Raw genomic sequence first — 17,043 nt, 5'->3', positions numbered from 1 at the left:
TCCTGACAAGTTAGTTCTTGAAATAACTTGCATTATAGCAGCTGTAAAGTCATTCCCTCACCAGGCTCTTGTTTTTGTTTCTCTCTCTCTGTCTGTGTCTCTCTCTCTCTCTCTCTCTCTCTCTCTCTCTCTCTCTCTCTCTCTCTCTCGATGTTAAGACAAAAAGCTTGTTGTGTTACTGAGAAAGTGGAAAGAGCAAAGTCCTGACAATGTTCTCATGTCTGGAAAATTGATACTGGAGACTCCTTACATAAATGTTAAATAAATGTCTCGTTATAGAAGCCTTCGTCATATTAACGGTTATGTTTTTCCTTGGTAAATAGCAACACATTTTTTAAAAATCATTATGATTATGTGGAGAATCTGACATTCAAGTTCCTGGGGATGAGTGGTAGCTATAGAAAGGACAACACAGAATCAGCCCTTTAATATAATCCTGTGATAAATTTGCACGAGCAGCACTGCTGCATATTGTTACTCTCACTCAGGATCCTCTGAGAATACCTCTGGGCTGAATTATGTTGCTATGACTTTTGGTGCTGATCTGGATCACTGACCTGGAATGATCCATGAAAAACAGGATTATTATTTTTTTTCCAATCAGGTTTTTTTTTTTTTTAATTTTGTTCAGGGTCACAGGGCGCACTTTTTCCTTGACCTTCAATTGACCAGTGTCAGCTAGCGCAAATTACTGTGACCTTTAGTCACCGTCTCTATCTAGTTGAAATTACAGCTGCTGCAGTTATTGAAAATCAGTCAACATTCAAGAATTCATCAGTGCTGTGGTATAAAAGGATCAATAATGTTCATTCCATACCCCAGTTTACAGTCTGCTTGTTATACTTGCTAGTGTCCTAACTGCACTTTGTCTAGTCAGGTGCTGACAGTAGATGCTCGTAACCACGGGAATAGCGTGCACAGCCCAAGTTTGACGTACGAGGCAATGACTAACGATCTGAAGCATCTGCTTAACCAGCTACACATTGGGAAGTGTATTCTCATTGGGCACAGCATGGGTGGCAAAACTGCAATGGTTACAGCTTTGTCTCAGGTATTATCTGAATTGTGCATGAGTTTGAATTGTGAAGAATGGAGTCCTACTTCTTGTTCAGTTTCTCAATATTGTACCTGTTCCATAAACGGCAGCCCAGTTTGGTGGAGCGTCTCGTCGTGGTAGACATCAGTCCCGTTCCAACGTCAGGTCGTATCTTCATGAAAGGCTATATTGAGGCTATGAAGGAGGTGAAGATACCTAGCAACATTCCACGCTCGACGGCACGCAGGGTGGCTGAAGATCAGCTCCGAAATTATGTTAAAGTAAGTGTGCAAGATTGTGGTTTGTATTGCGCGTACTTATCTGTGAACATATCGATCAAATATTAGAAATGTAGACTTTTGTATGTTTGCGTATTAATAAAATGTATACTTGATAGATTTTGGAGGTTTTAATTGTTTCATTAATTAGTCATGAAAGTGTTCCGGATTTTCCCGGAATTCCGGATTTTTAGATTTTCCTCCAGATTTTTTTTCCACTAATGACCCGAAAATCTGGATATTTGATAAAACTCTTGAAAATCTCCGGTTTTCGGAATGGAGAAATTTATTTTTCGGATTTTTTGCGTTCCTAGACGCGGTGTAATACTTGGCATAGTCCTTGCATGGGCGCGGTCCTTAAATAGCCCAAACATAGTTCATTGATTAGACAGGTGTTCTTTGTTAATGGCGCGCGTGCCGGCGCTCGTTAGGTGCGCGCGCCCAAGGCGCACCTTCAGGTGCATGTGCTAAGGTGCGCAGGACTGACACTGTTCTGCGCAAGCGCAACACAATCGCACTAGAAAGCATGTTCAAGCTGCCAGTGTAGCTGCAGTCTTTTTAGTTGCGAATTACGAGTATTTTCTCTTGTGTTAATAATTCGCCATGTCAAAAGAAGCAAAACTTTCCTCCTTCTTTCGACGTGAAGAGAGGTAAGCAATTTATTATATATATATTTTTCCCATCAAAGTTGCATTTTGTGGTTTTGAAGCCAAGTTTTAGTGCCGTTTCTAGAATACAACATCAAGAAAACATGGAAGAAACGGCAATAATGGAAGAGCCGGTTTCTAAGCTGCCTAAAACTAGCAGTGGTAATTATTTTTTGTTACATAATGTACTCAGGCTGCCAGTCAGTGTGTGACACACACACACACACCCTATGCCCCTGATTTACATGAGAAATTTGGTATTTATTGGTGTGTTTAAATTTTGACAATATGAACTAATGTAAACAATTGGCTTCAACTCGCATAAATATGAATTGGAAATGTTTAGTTCACTTTAGCTTATGCTAACGCACAACTCTACTAAAAGATTGATAAACGAGGCTCAATGTCCCCAACATTGAAACCTGAAAGCTTTAGAAACTCTAACAGACCTTTACTTTTTAACAGTACTGTTTTGGGATTTTGCTGAGTTTACCTTCAACTGTTTTTTTTTTTTTTTTTTTTTTTTTTTTTTTTCCTTCTCCTCTCAAAGTAATGAACTGTGTAGCCAGGAAAATCACTGCGTTTTCTAAATGCACTCCTGAAAATTACTCATTAACTAGGGGAATTAAATTTGATATTTTTGACATGTTAATCATTAATGTACATGAAAGAAAAAGGCTTAAGTTATAACTTCTCGTCTCGTCTTCTTCCGCTTATCCGGGGCCGGGTCGTGGAGGCAGCAGTCTGAGCATGAAAGCCCAAACTTCCCTTTCCCCAGACACCTCGGCCAGCTCCTCGGGAAGAACACCGAGGTGTTCCCAGGCCATCCGAGAGACATAGTCCCTCCAGCGTGTCCTGGGTTTTCCCTGGGGCCTCCTCCCGGGGGGACATGCCTGGAACACCTCCCCAGGGAGGCGTCCAGGAGGCATCCGAAAGAGATGCTCGAGCCACCTCAGCTGATTCCTCTCGATGTGGAGGAGCAGCGGCTCTACTCCGAGCTCCTCCCGAGTGACTATGCTTCTCACCCTATCTCTAAGGGAGCGCCCAGCCACCCTGCAAAGGAAACTTATTTCGGCCGCTTGTATCCGCGATCTTGTTCTTTCTATCATTACCCAAAGCTCATGACCATAGGTGAGAGTCGGAACATAGATCGACCGGTAAATCGAGAGCTTCACCTTTTGGCTCAGCTCCTTCACCACGACGGACCGGTAAAGCGACCGCATCACTGCGGAGGCCGCACCGATCCGCCTGTCAATCTCGCGCTCTATCCTTCCCTCACTCGTGAACAAGATCCCGAGATACTTAAACTCCTCCACTTGAGGCAGGACTTCTCCGCCAACCTAGAGAGGGCAAGCCACCCTTTTCCAGTCGAGAACGATGGAGGTGCTGATTCTCATCCCAGCCGCTTCACACTCGACTGCAAACTGCCCCAGTGCATGCTGAAGGTCCTGGTTTGAAGAAGCCAACAGGACAACATAATCTGCGAAAAGCAGAGATGAAATCCTGTGGTTCCCAAACAGGATTCCTTCCTGCCCCTGGCTGCGCCTAGAAATTCTGTCCATAAAGATTATGAACAGAACCGGTGACAAAGGGCAGCCCTACCAGAGTCCAACACACGCTGGGAACAGGTCTGACTTACTGCCGGCAATGCGAACCAGACTCCTGCTCCGTTCGTACAGGGACCGGACAGCCCTTAGCAAAGAGCCCCGAACCCCATACTCCCGAAGCACCCCCCACAGAATACCACGAGGGACATGGTTGAATGCCTTTTCCAAATCCACAAAGCACATGTGGACTGGTTGGGCAAACTCCCATGAACCCTCGAGCACCCTATGAAGGGTATAGAGCTGGTCCAGTGTTCCGTGACCAGGACAAAAACCGCATTGTTCCTCCTGGATCCGGGGTTCGACTATTGGCCGAATTCTCCTCTCTAGTATCCTGGAGTAAACCTTCCTTGGGAGGCTGAGAAGTGCGATTCCGCTATAATTGGCGCACACTCTCTGGTCCCCTTTCTTAAAAAGAGGGACCACCACCCCAGTCTGCCACTCCAGAGTCACTGTCCCCGACCGCCACGCGATGTTGCAGAGGCGTGTCAGCCAAGACAGCCCCACAACATCCAGAGACCTTGAGATACTCGGGGTGGATCTCATCCACCCCCGGTGCCTTGCCACTGAGGAGCTTGCTAACCACCTCAGTGACTTCAGCTTGGGTAATGGATGAGTTCACCTCTGAGTCATCAGCCTCCACTTCCTCAATGGAAGATGTGACCGTGGGATTGAGGAGATCCTCGAAGTATTCCTTCCACCACCTGACAATGTCCCCAGTCGAGGTCAACAACTCCCCACCCACACTGTAAAGTGTTGGCAGAGTACTGCTTCCCCCTCCTGAGGCCCTGGATGGTTTGCCAGAATTTCTTCCAGGCCGACCGATAGTCCTCCTCCATCGCCTCACCGAACTCCTCCCAGTTCCAAGTTTTTGCTTCCGCAACTACCCGAGCAGCAGCATGCCTGGCCTGCTGATACCAATCAGCTGCCTCAGGAGTCCCGGAGGCTAACATGGCCCGCTAGGACACCTTCAGCTTGACGGCATCCCTTACTTCCGGTGTCCACCACCGGGTTCGGGGATTGCTGCCACGACAGGCACTGGAGACCTTGTGGCCACAGCTCCGAACAGCCGTGTTGACAATGGAGGCAGAGAACATGGTCCACTCAGACTCAATGTCTCCCGCCTCCCCCAGAAGCTGGGAGAAGCTCTCCCGGAGGTGTGAGTTAAAGAGCTCCCAGACAGAGTGCTCGGCCAGATGTTCCCAGCAGACCCTCACCATACGTTTGGGCCTGCCAGGTCTGTCCGGCTTCCTCCTCCCCCAGCGGATCCAACTCACCACCAGGTGGTGATCAGTTGACAGTTCAGCCCCTCTCTTCACCAGAGTGTCCAAGGCATAGGGCTGGAGATCCGATGAAACGACAACTAAGTCGATCATCGACCTCTGACCTAAGGTGTCCTGGTGCCACGTGCACTTATGGATACCCCTATGCTCGAACATGGTGTTCGTTATGGACAAACCGTGACTAGCACAGAAGTCCAATAACAAAACACCACTCGGGTTCAGATCAGGGAGGCCATTCCTCCCAATCACGCCCCTCCAGGTGTCACGGTCATCGCCCACGTGAGCATTGAAGTCCCCCAGTAGAACAATGGAGTCCCCAGTCTGAGCACCTCTCAGTACCTCTCCCAGGGACTCCAAGAAGGCCAGATATTCTATACTGCTATTCGGCCCGTAGGCACAAACAGCAAGAGCCCTCTCCCCGATCCTAAGGTGCAGAGAGGCGACCCTCTCATTCACTGGGGTAAACTCCAACACATGGCGGCTGAGCTGGGGCGCTATAAGCAAGCCCACACCAGCCTACTGCCATTCACCATGGGCGACTCCAGAGAAGTGGAGAGTCCAGCCCCTCTCGAGGAGCTGGGTTCCGGAGCCCAAGCTGTGCATGGAGGTGAGCCCGACTATCTCTAGCCGGTACCTCTCAACCTCCTGCACAAGCTCAGGCTCCCCCCCCCCCCCCCCCCCCCCCCCCCCCGCGAAGTGACATTCCATGTTCCAACAGCTAGCCGCTGTGTTCGGGGATCAGGTCGTCGAGGCCCCTGCCTTTGACTGCCGCCCAATCCACACTGCACCAGCCCCCTACGGCTACCTCTGTGGGTGGTGAACCCACAGGAGGTTGGGCCCACATCACCGCTTCGGGCTGAGCCCGGCCAGGCCCCGTGGGCAAAGGCCTGGCCATCAAGCGCTCGCATACGAGCCCCAACCCTGGGCCTGGCTCCAGGGTGGGGCCCCGGCTGCGCCATACCGGGCGACATCACGGTCCTTGATTGTTATCCATAAGGGGTTTTGTTTTAGTGAAAAATAAGTACTAAAATGCACTAAACAGTGGAGAACTCTGAGATCTCAGGCTGGAGTTCTGAGTGTCTTCGGCTTTGTTAGAGCGCCCCCTAAAGACAGGGATGGGTACTGAATAGTCGGAAGGAGACAAGGAGGTGGTGTGTGTGTGTGTGTGTGTGTGTCTGTCGTCTGGGGGAGTTTTTCCTTGCCACCGTCGCCACGGGCTTGCTCATTGGGGATAGATTAGGAATAAAATTGGCTCATGTCTTGGGTCATTCAGATTGTGTAAAGCTGCTTTGGGACAATGTCTATTGTTAAAAGCACTATACAAACAAACAAACTTGACTAGAATGCAGGGTTTTGCGTGTTTTATTACACACACACACACACACACACACCCCGCATATTTCAGGGTTTTTTTTTTTTTTTTTTTGCTCCACTTTCATCTCTAATTAATGTGCTTTATGATGACTGATGCAAAAAGCACAAAGGAGGTTTTTTTTAATTAATTTATTATTGTTATTTATTGTTGTTGTTATTATTAATAAGTCTTAGTCTCCACATACATGGTGGATAGTGGATACAGTTTAAATTTCTTTGTGGGCTTGTGCACAGGAGCACTCAGTTCGGCATTTCCTTCTCACTAATCTGGTCGAGAAGAACGGACACTATGCCTGGAGAATCAATTTGGAGGCCATCTCGAATCACCTGATGGACCTCATGGGTTTCCCTGAGTTTAATACAACCTATGAAGGTCCCACCCTCTTTCTGGGTGGCAGTAACTCCGAATACCTCAGGTAACAACACTGTAGTTTGAGTGAAGATAATACCTTAAATCAGTGCACCCTCCACTTCTCACAATCCCACTTTTCCATGTTTATAAAATGGAAAATTTAATGTTCACCTTTTATTTCAGAGCAGTTGTTTGCAGTCTGCCTTGAATTCCATATCGGGTAGAAGAACTGAAAGTCATCAACATGTTCTCACACATGCACAGAGCAAATGTTGTAGATCGTCACTGCTATTACTGTTAATATTGAAATACTTTGTTATAACAATAATATTAATGCTTTTACTATTTGCCATTTTTAGCTGTGTCTTATGTCTGTTGCATTTCCTTTGTTTTCTTAGCATTATAGATTGTTGTAGAGCTCCTCCTTCACTTTAACTGTGTAATAGCACTAACAAAGGGGCTGCTCATACTCTGCAATAACACGCAATTAGGTTATTGGATCACAAGTGGACTGCTCGAAGTACATCAGTTCACACCTGGCGTTAGAATGCGTCTCCACATGTATGACCACTTGTGATCAGATCTTGCGTCTCTGCTCTCTATGCCAATAAACATGTACATCATTTCCATGTGCAAAGACCAACCATGGTGGTGGTGTTTTTAACTAGCAATGCACTTCCCATGCCTAGTATTCTGGAAATTAACAGGAAAAGAAATCAAAGCAATTTAATATAATGGTTTTGGAGTATATACTTCCGATTATTACTCAGAGGATGTCGGGTGAGTAGGTGGTGGTCCTTCAGTGTGGCCCAGGACACACTGACAAGAATGTGGCCATATGCAACCCAGACCACCTCTGAATGTAGTTGGAGTGATCGGATCCCAGTGCGTCTTTGAGATGCATTTGACTCTGTTCGTACCTGTACATAGACCTGATACACAGGGCACATGTTAATGCCAGCTGTGAATATTATGTATGTAATATATTATGCAGTGATAAATCGTGGTACAAATTTATGAGGATTTGAATTGATGAAATAAAAAATGTAACAGGCAGCACGGTGGTGTAGTGGTTAGCGCTGTTGCCTCACAGCAAGAAGGTCCGGGTTCGAGCCCTGCGGCTGGCGAGGGCCTTTCTGTATGGAGTTTGCATGTTCTCCCCGTGTCTGCGTGGGTTTCCTCCGGGTGCTCCGTTTTCCCCCACAGTCCAAAGACATGCAGGTTAGGTTAATTGGTGACTCTAAATTGACCGTAGGTGTGAATGGTTATCTGTGTCGGTGTCAGCCCTGTGATGACCTGGCAACTTGTCCAGGGTGTACCCCGCCTTTCGCCCGTAGTCAGCTGGGATAGGCTCCAGCTTGCCTGCAACCCTGTAGAACAGGATAAAGCGGCTAGAGATAATGAAATGAGATTATTATCAGGCTAAATAATCTTTGTTTTTCTTATCTGTAATTGACTTGTTTAGACAGCAGAGGGTGCAATAGAGGGAATGCGTGTGATTTCACTGTAGGTGGAAGTAACAACACTGTCTTAAAACACACAAAATATCTAAAATGGGAAAACGCTGTTGCATGATTGACTATAAATAGATTTACCAAGAAATCGGAGCTTTTTTCCTTTCCCCCCCTCCCACACTGCAGAAAGCTCAAGAAAAGAGAAGAAAATGGAGGTAGTACAAAGGTTCATAAATGTGGGTAAATAATTACTGTTGGTTATTAAATGAAACAAGGTTGTTGTTTTTTTTAAATAAACATTTAAGTTGATAATAGGAAAATAAATTTTGTATTTGTTGGTAATTTTTTTTTTTTTCAAAAATATCATGGGAAAATCAAATTGTGAACCCAGTATTATAAATCGAATGAATTTGGTGAATCACTACATCCCGAGTGAACAGGGCCAAAGTCTCTGTGGTCCTCCAAAGAGGAACTGGGCCCCAAACATAAAGTATATTCTATTTTATCGAATTATAGTTGTTGTATCTGCTAATGTTTTGCAAATTAGACTTCTTGCGTCAAAACTTTGTTCACCACAATAAAATCCTTTCTGATTCATCCTTAGCAACTTTTACCTTGAGTAGCACCAGCACATTTGTTTTCTAATTCTATGCTTCTGAAACTGTGCCATGCCCATCATCCTGCCACATTAAATCATGCAGGTTACTGGGTCCTGCCTACACACACACCCTACTTCCCAGATTGCTGTTTTTATATTATGATTTTCTCACAGTGCTGAATGTTGGAATGTTAAATAGTTCACTAATTCACTCCACTGAAACTCGCGCTAAAACTGAAGTCACGTGAAAGCGGAAGGGGGGAAGAAAACAAACGATATCTTTTTATTTTATTTCACTTGGGTTTGGAGGCATTTCTTGATGTTTAGTTTTTTGCTACATTGTTGTACAGTGAATTATTAATCACCTTAATTAAACATTTGTTGGGGATTATTTAATTTTCATTTTCTTAATTATAATCTGCCCAAGCCATGGTGTGAGTTAGCAAGTGAGATTTTACTTTAGTGTGCCATGTAGGTTAGGGAAGGCTATATTTTTGAGAGCTGCCAGAATGTGAGAACCAGTTTTTACAGAACGTGTTCAGACTTCTTTTAGTTTGTAACTATCTAGATTACTTTTATCATGGAAGTGTCCTTTTAGATTTCATTTGAGAAGTCATTCTGCGAAACTAATACCATTTGGAATGGGTCTAAAGATATTTATTGTACTGTTTTTCTCTCCCCTTTTTTTTTTTTTTTTTTAACCTAGCTCTGAGGATTACCCTGAAATCCAGCGTCTCTTTCCGTATGCAGATATCCAGTACATCCCTGATGCCAGTCACTGGATTCATGCTGACAAACCTCTGGAGCTCATCAGTTCCATTATCACATTTCTGCAATCCTAGTCCCTTGACTGACTCACTCCTGAGGTTAACCTTTTTTTTATTTCATTTGGAAAAAAAAAAGTTTCTCCTTGACTTCATACATACATACATACATACATACTGTGCAAAAGTGGCGCTCTCACCCATATGGTGAAATTATGACACGTTCTACAATTATAAAGTTTTGTCATTTTTGAGTTGCCACCAAAAGTGAGAGAATTATATTTAAGTAGAACGGTTTAAAATGGTATAGCTTTCTACCCACCTTTTTTCACATCCTACAGTTGTTTGATAGACTGACTCCTTACTTATCAAGACCTTTGCAGAAAGCCTAGACAAGTTTGCAAAGTTTTTCGAAACTCCTTGTGTCAATAGAAATTATCAGTAGAAAACCACAAATTTGGTCAAAACCAGGTTTTCAGCCATGGTGGCATCAGATGGGTTTTCCCAGGCACTGCACAAACTTGGTCTATGAAATATTCTGTCCACATTCACTGGATATGAGCAATCGCATGCTCCGATTGGCTACTCTACTACTAGGATATCAGCTCATATACCATGAGTAAAGAAAGTAACACGCTCCGCCATTTTGTCTGAACCAACCAAGGACGATATAAAAACTCTACTCGAAAACAAAACCCCAAAAATCGCTAAGAGAGTAAAGCGCACACACACACACGTTCCACACTGGTGGTAATGCACCTTTTTAAATTAGGTTGCCAACTGGCAAAAAAAAAAAACCCTAAAGAACAAAACCCCAAAAAGGCAACAAAATGCGGAATAAAAGTATTTGATGGTATCTTATTTTTTATTTCTTCCAAGAATTATTATAGTATTTTTCACGAAGAAGAAGCAGCCAAGCCAAGAGGCTTTTGTTTGTTACACGTACACTCAAGCACAGACTTAAGCACACGGTGAAATTTAACCCATCTGAAGCAGTGAGCGCACACATGAGCACACATATACCCAGAGCAGTGGGCAGCTATGCTACAGCGCCCGGGGAGTAGTTGGGGGTTAGGTGCCTTGCTCAAGGGCACTTCAGCCCAACTTCAGGCCATGGCTGCCCCATGTTAACCTAAGGCAGCTGGGCCATAGAAGGTTCACGCTGCATGCTGCACGCTACACACGTGTAAAGAAAAGTGGACAAACGTAGCATGACTTGCTCTGGGCCATAGAACGGCGTTCACGTTGCACGCTGCACACTTCACGCGTGAAGCGAGAAATGAACATGCACACTTTTTTTTTCTAGGCATGAAGATGGAAATTCCAGTCAATGCATGCGGTCACCGCCGCGCCAGCCAATCAGAACGGGTCTAGGGAGATAACTCTATGCTTTCAGGGGAAAACTTCAGAAAAAATATAATTGAATGGTATAATTGAAAAATAGTTCTTCATCGGGATTGTCAAGCAGATTATAGAATGTTCGGTGAAATTCACCACGGGTTTCTCTCAGAAGGAAGTGTTCTCGGCTCCAAATTCTGTTCCTTTTTCTCTTCCTCTGTCTCAGTAAAAGCAGAATGAGGCAATCGTCGTCATCCGAAGAGTCCATATTGTTGGTTACTCGGTCAAAGTAGAACAGACGCAACACGTGAACATCCAAGCATGAAGTTTAATGGCCCAGGGTCCGGTTCTTCACGTGAACGTGTAGCGTGCAGCATGCAGCGTTCAGCGTGAACCTTCTATGGCCCAGCTGCCTAACCGCATATCTTTGGACTGTGGGGGAAACCGAAGCACCTGGAGGAAACCCACACAGACACAGGGAGAACATGCAAACTCCACACAGAAAGGCCCCTGTTTGCCACTGGACTTGAACCCAGAACCTTCTTGCTGTGAGGCGACAGTGCTAACCACTACACCACCGTGCTGCCCTTTTCACAAATTGCTACTGTCATTTCGTCAGTTTGTTTGCATTCTAAGTGGAAATGATTTTGTTGGACATTTTTGTATAAAGTTTTTATTTATCAAATTTGCTAGCTAAATAAAAGTGCTCTGTTTCTCAAAATCCAGTGAATGTGGATAAAATAAGTTATTCCACTCAATCTGGTCATACATGGCTTACAGCCAACTCGGTGCTATGTGCCTCGTCAGCTGTCAGCTCATGCACAGCTCGATTTCATGGAATAACTGTTAAATATTACAAAAAATACAAAATTCTGTTACATTAACTTAAATCCCATACACTTTTTTTTTTCTTCTGTCACTCTAATGCAGTAGGTGTAAATTGACCATGGAAGACACAATTTAACTACAAATGTATGATGCCTGTGACTATTGCACAATGCTGTACATTCGGTTCACTCAGTCAGACAAATACCCAATCAGATGACGTTTCAGGACACGTTTTGTTGCTCATACTGGAAAATAATGCAGCATATTAGTAGATTAGAATTATGATGAACTAGAAGCTAGATGACTTTCTGACCTTTTAATAAGACGGTTGAGTTGACCGGGCAGTGAACGCTTGCCTATCATCGTTTTCTACACAATGTTAGTTTTCATTTCTAATCGAATGTTCAAAGATGCCTATGCAATAGTGGCTTTTTTTGGCACTGTTTTTAATCCGACACGAACCTCTCACTGTCTTATGCAAGCACTGAGACCCCACTACTGCAGTAGACATTGAGACATTTGTGTTTTATAGATACTATTTTTGGAAGCACTGCCAGTTCTGGACATCGTGTGCTAGTTGTAATTTGAAATCTGTTGAAATAGAGGTATCAGCCATGTGCTTGCCTGTTTGCTTTGGCAGTCATGAGACTGGAACGTTGTTTTTCTGCAAAGGTAAATGTTTAAAGTTCGACAAAAGGTCAAATTTGGGTAATTTTCCACTTACTCCAATCCAAGACATGTTTGCTGTTTGCTTCATTAATTTTGTAGCTAGAAAGGGAAATGGAGCTTACAGACGCCAGGTTAGCACCATTCACACTGAAAAGAGACGATGTTTTTCGGATCACACAGGTAATGTAGAAACCTTGACGAACCTGTGCAAAATACAGTGCAATGCAAAGCTCTTGTATAACTCTCCCGCTAACATGATGCGCACAATACATCACCTCACAGTTAAACACGGTGAGAGAAAATAGAGACGCTAGCTAAGACTGAATTTTTTTTTTTTGGGGCTATATAAACATTTTTTGTTGTTTACTTGTTTGTTTAGCTTAAGCTATACTAATGCATTTAACAAACTGGCTACATATTACGTTACATTAACTACCACTTTGTAGCCTGGTCACTTAGGTTTCCAAGCAACTAAAACATGGAACTGAGCAGTACACTGGAGCTTCTAGTGGTCTAGTGAAGGAACTTCTCATTTGCCCACGCCTGCAAACTCCTTTAAATCTCTCTCCACCATCAAGCTGTTCAGAGTCTCATTCAGACTCCACCATTTTATGAAAGAACATCACTGAGCGAGAGAAAATTGTTTTAAACTTCACTTTAGTCTGAACGGATCTTTTAACCAAAAGTACCATACGTAACTAAAGTACTTTAACGCGCTAAGAGCTATGCTGCCGGGTATTATACTCTGAAAGCTTTTCATCAGGTTCAATAGCACTGTGTTGTATGTGGCCGTGTGGACGTGCGTCTGTATTTTGTGACCTAAAGTGTATTTTATATCTCTATATCGAACATATTCATGAATTAATCAAAAGAAAATATTGATATTTGATGGGTGTTAGTTGTTTGTAACCCTCTAGTCTACCAGTCAAAAGTTTGAACACAGGTCCTCATTTCTAGGTTTTTCTGTATTTTGTATTTTCTACATTGTAGCACAATACTGAAGACATCAAAGCTATCAAATAACATATGGAATTGTATCTCTCATTGAATAATTCCCATGCAGGGATTGGCCAAGGATGGCTCATGTGACATAAAGTAGTTCCACCATTGATTTAAGGATTAAGCAATGCATCTCGTGATGTCAAAAAAAAAGATATGTGAGTCAGTCATGATGTATCCTGGATGTACAGTTAACTGGCATCACAATTTCAAGCTGGACAGCCGACTCGAGTCACAGCTGTGGTGCCGCGAGCATTTCTGTGTGTGTAGATCTGCGTATCATGATCATGCCTAGCAAGGCAGACGGTAGCATGGTACATTGCATATACGCAGGTTGAAGGTCGCTCTGACGTAAACAACAAACGTGGCTGCCTCCAGTGAGTTTATGCTGAAATTCGATCTCGTAGGCGATGAGGATTTGGAGGATTTTGTAAATTAAAATATGGATTAGCCATCTTTAAAGGGGAACTGAAGTCATTTTTTAAACTTGCTTAATTTCTTAACGTGTTATTCAATTACGTTTTCAGTTTTAGTAACCTTGTATCGTGACTTGTATTGGCATTGTAATTGCAATTAAATATTATACTTATCGGCCTATTCGGTTTCTAGCCATGTTGAATTTAGTTCATTTGGTCCACGGCAGGCGTCGCTTATCCGCGTGAGCTTTGCAAGACTTGTGTGAGACTTTGAAACGTGAAGCGTCAGCGCCGCCATTTTGAAAACTGTTTTCTGAACGAAATATTGCCCAAAAACGAGTTTAAGTGACGATTGCTGCCTACTTTTTTTTCAAACTTTCCTGATTGCTATCAAAACAAAGAGAAAACTTCCAGTTTGATTACGTCAGCATTCGAAAGAGGGCGCGCGTGTCTTTTGACAACGTTGGCAGATGTCGGTCACTTTGATTTCCGCTGTATGTTTTACTTCCATCCTACAATGTCTCGCACAGGTCTCAACGAATCTCGTTTACGGCCATTGCTTTGACATATGGACTGATGTATTACAGAGCATATTTCAAACAGTCATAACTTGCTATAGCAGTGACAAAATGGCTATCAAAAATGCATTTCTATATTTAATAAAATGAGAGAGAGAATTTTGATGATAAATTTGCCTTCAGTTCTCCTTTAAGGAATTCTGCAATTTTGTTGAAGTGAATTATGAAGATTTTGGAATTTTTTGATGAGGGATATAAATTTAATATACCATGCACTGAGAGGCACCGGGAATTATGGATTCTCTTCGGTGACTGGCGTAGTACAGGGTGTTTCAAAAAATTTAATATTTCACAATCTAATAACTTTGCCAATTCTTGTTCAGTTGACCTCAAATTTTAACAGCATGTGTGGAAACAGGTCACAATTTTATGTTTAATGTTTTTTGTTTTATCTTTTTAGGTACAGAAATGCCATTCACTGGAAAAGAAAAGACATTTTGTGTGTTAAAGTAAGCTCGAACACAGTCGAACAAGAGTGTGCAGTGTGCATTTGTGAGAGAATTCTCTAAAAATGCACCAACTGCAATGCAAATTTGGACACTGCACAAAAAGTTCAAAGAGGAAGGCTGTCTGTGTCGGTGTCTCAGGCGGCGTGCATATTGAAAATTTGTGAAATCATTCATGGAATCCACGTACCTTTTTGAATTTCTCATTCAAATTTTGAGGAATAAAGCTTAAATTGCTCAGCATTAAGCCTGTTCAGTTTCATTCGCCTAGACTATGTAGTTTCTGGGATATTTACATCTCAAATAAGATCACATTTTTTGAAACACCCTGTACTGTGTTCTTTCGGGCTGTGCCCCTCACAAAATAATACTATGCCAGTCACCGATGAGAATCCACAATTACCGAAGCCTCCCAGTACATGACATATTAGATTAATATTTGGTAGCAAAAAAAAGTGTTAAATCAGTTTCATATTTTAGATTCTTCACAGTAGCCAGCGTTTACCTTGATGACTTTGTACACTATTGGCATTATCTTAACCAGCTTCATGAGGTCGTCACCAAGAATGCTTTTCAATTAACAGGTCTGCCTCGTCAAAAGTTACGTAGTGCAATTTCTTGCCGCCTTAATGCATTTGAGATCAAACAGTAAATAGCCCTATTCCACAACTGTAGTAATCCATATTATGTCAAGAACCGCTCAATTAAGTAAAGAGAAACATCCATCATTACTTTAAGACATGAAGTGATTTTTAATGAATAAAAATAAAGAAAAAACACTGAATCAGACGGGGTGTCATTCAAGTAGGTGTGTCCAAACTTTTGACTGGTAATGTATGTTTGGAAACGGTATAATAGGATTCTGAAACGTACTGCAGAATTGAACAAATGTTAGTGGAGTGTTTTAACAGATTTAAGTGAACATGCTGTACGTAATAACCGTGTAAATCGTTCATGGTTGAACACTGGAGATCCTGTAGTAGATACTTTTACTGCCAGTTGTCTCTGGTGAATGGATTGTATTGAAAGTGTGTAAATTCATTAAAAAAAAAATTATTTTCCCAAATATCTTTCTTAACCAGTAATATATGACTGGCATTATAATTAATTTTTATCTTAAAATATATGAACAATGTTGGTGTCTTGACTGAATGGTTTGCTTTTAAACCTTACGAAAGCTGTGGATTTTTTTTTTTTTTAAATAAACCAAAGTAGCTTTAGCAGATTGTATCTATTCCATTTCCTTCCATAATCCAGTACTCGTGACATATTGAATAATGATATTCGTATTAATGTAATTCGTGAAATACAGGAAACGTTACTTTGTTTGCATGGAACTTTACAAACCAAAGCTTATGGACCTTGTGGATAAATTCAATCATGGATTGTGTTCTCACAATAATGTCTTGGTGTCAGTGTCTTGTATACTTTACTATGGTTTATTGAGCTGATGAATTTGTGTTTTTGTGCTTTTATTTGTAACCAATACTTCAAGCACAGTACGTTGCACTCATATAGTGTTGTATATGATTCTTTCATTTGTGACTGACTGACTGACTGCACCACAAACAGAATCTTAACTCGTGTTAAGGATTGTTTTATTACATCTGACAATGAGAGCCATTAACTTTTAATCAACTGGTTCTGACAGGGTTCTGGTTAATGTTACTGATGTAATAGATTAAGATAAAGAGATGTACAGCGAGTTATTGCACAGAAAATACTGTCATTGCTAAAAGCAATATTTGGGGCCAAGCTCTTGCATCAGTGCTCATCTGAGCAGGTGATGTGTTATAAAATTTGAGGACCGTTTGTGTGGATGATGTTCTCATTGCATGCTGAGTGTAGAGGGGTTTTTTTTTGTGTGTGTGTGGGTGGGTGTCCAACTAAATAAATATAAAAAAATTTCTAAATATTTTTTGCGTCATATCATTTATACTTCATTCAGAACTGTGTATTAATGCTTTAACTTTACATTCACACTACTGTGGTACCTGACGTGCAGAATACCTGCTTTACTGTCTGACTACGCCACCTCCTGATAAAGGGCAGGAGAAACCCCTAGTCTTTCCTAAGGTACAGTGTGGCTAGTTCTAGGCTGCAAAGGGACCGTTGACAAGTGTGTGTGTGTGTGTGTGTGTGTAAACAATTCAAAATTTATTACAAATTAGTACAAATACAGAGTTGGAGCATGTATTAAAATGGAGAGTACTGCAGATGATAAAGGTCGGAGCGGCACACAGAGCTCCATCTCAGGAGACAACACAAGCACTACACACCAATCCACTGTCCCCTCAGTGTGCTCCCCCCAGAAGAAAGGAGCAGTAAGTCAGTGTGGATCTGACTTTATCTAGGTGAACTTTGACCTGTGAATTCAGA

At 42.5% G+C, this 17,043-nt stretch overlaps 1 protein-coding gene across 4 annotated transcripts in view; it reads left to right on the top strand.

Annotated features, from left to right (window-relative positions):
- The window catches only part of abhd11 (abhydrolase domain containing 11), a 31,468-nt gene extending 14,889 nt beyond the window's left edge, over positions 1-16,579 (top strand). Inside the window, exons 3-7 of one of the 4 annotated variants that reach the window (XM_060936197.1) lie at positions 878-1,051; positions 1,147-1,317; positions 6,457-6,638; positions 9,333-9,492; positions 14,619-16,579. In XM_060936197.1, coding sequence (XP_060792180.1) covers positions 878-1,051; positions 1,147-1,317; positions 6,457-6,638; positions 9,333-9,468 — 663 coding nt within the window. In that variant the 3' untranslated portion in view covers positions 9,469-9,492; positions 14,619-16,579. Of the gene's footprint in view, positions 1-877; positions 1,052-1,146; positions 1,318-6,456; positions 6,639-6,757; positions 9,303-9,332 lie in introns of those variants that run through there. The other 3 variants (XM_060936196.1, XM_060936195.1, XM_060936198.1) reach the window with 3 other exon arrangements.
- The last annotated feature ends 464 nt before the right edge of the window (positions 16,580-17,043 follow it).

The sequence above is a fragment of the Neoarius graeffei genome, chromosome 12 (assembly GCF_027579695.1).
Source record: "Neoarius graeffei isolate fNeoGra1 chromosome 12, fNeoGra1.pri, whole genome shotgun sequence".
Classification (NCBI taxonomy): domain Eukaryota; kingdom Metazoa; phylum Chordata; class Actinopteri; order Siluriformes; family Ariidae; genus Neoarius; species Neoarius graeffei.
Note: the sequence above shows the minus strand (reverse complement) of the source record. Positions and strands in the feature narration are given on the sequence as shown.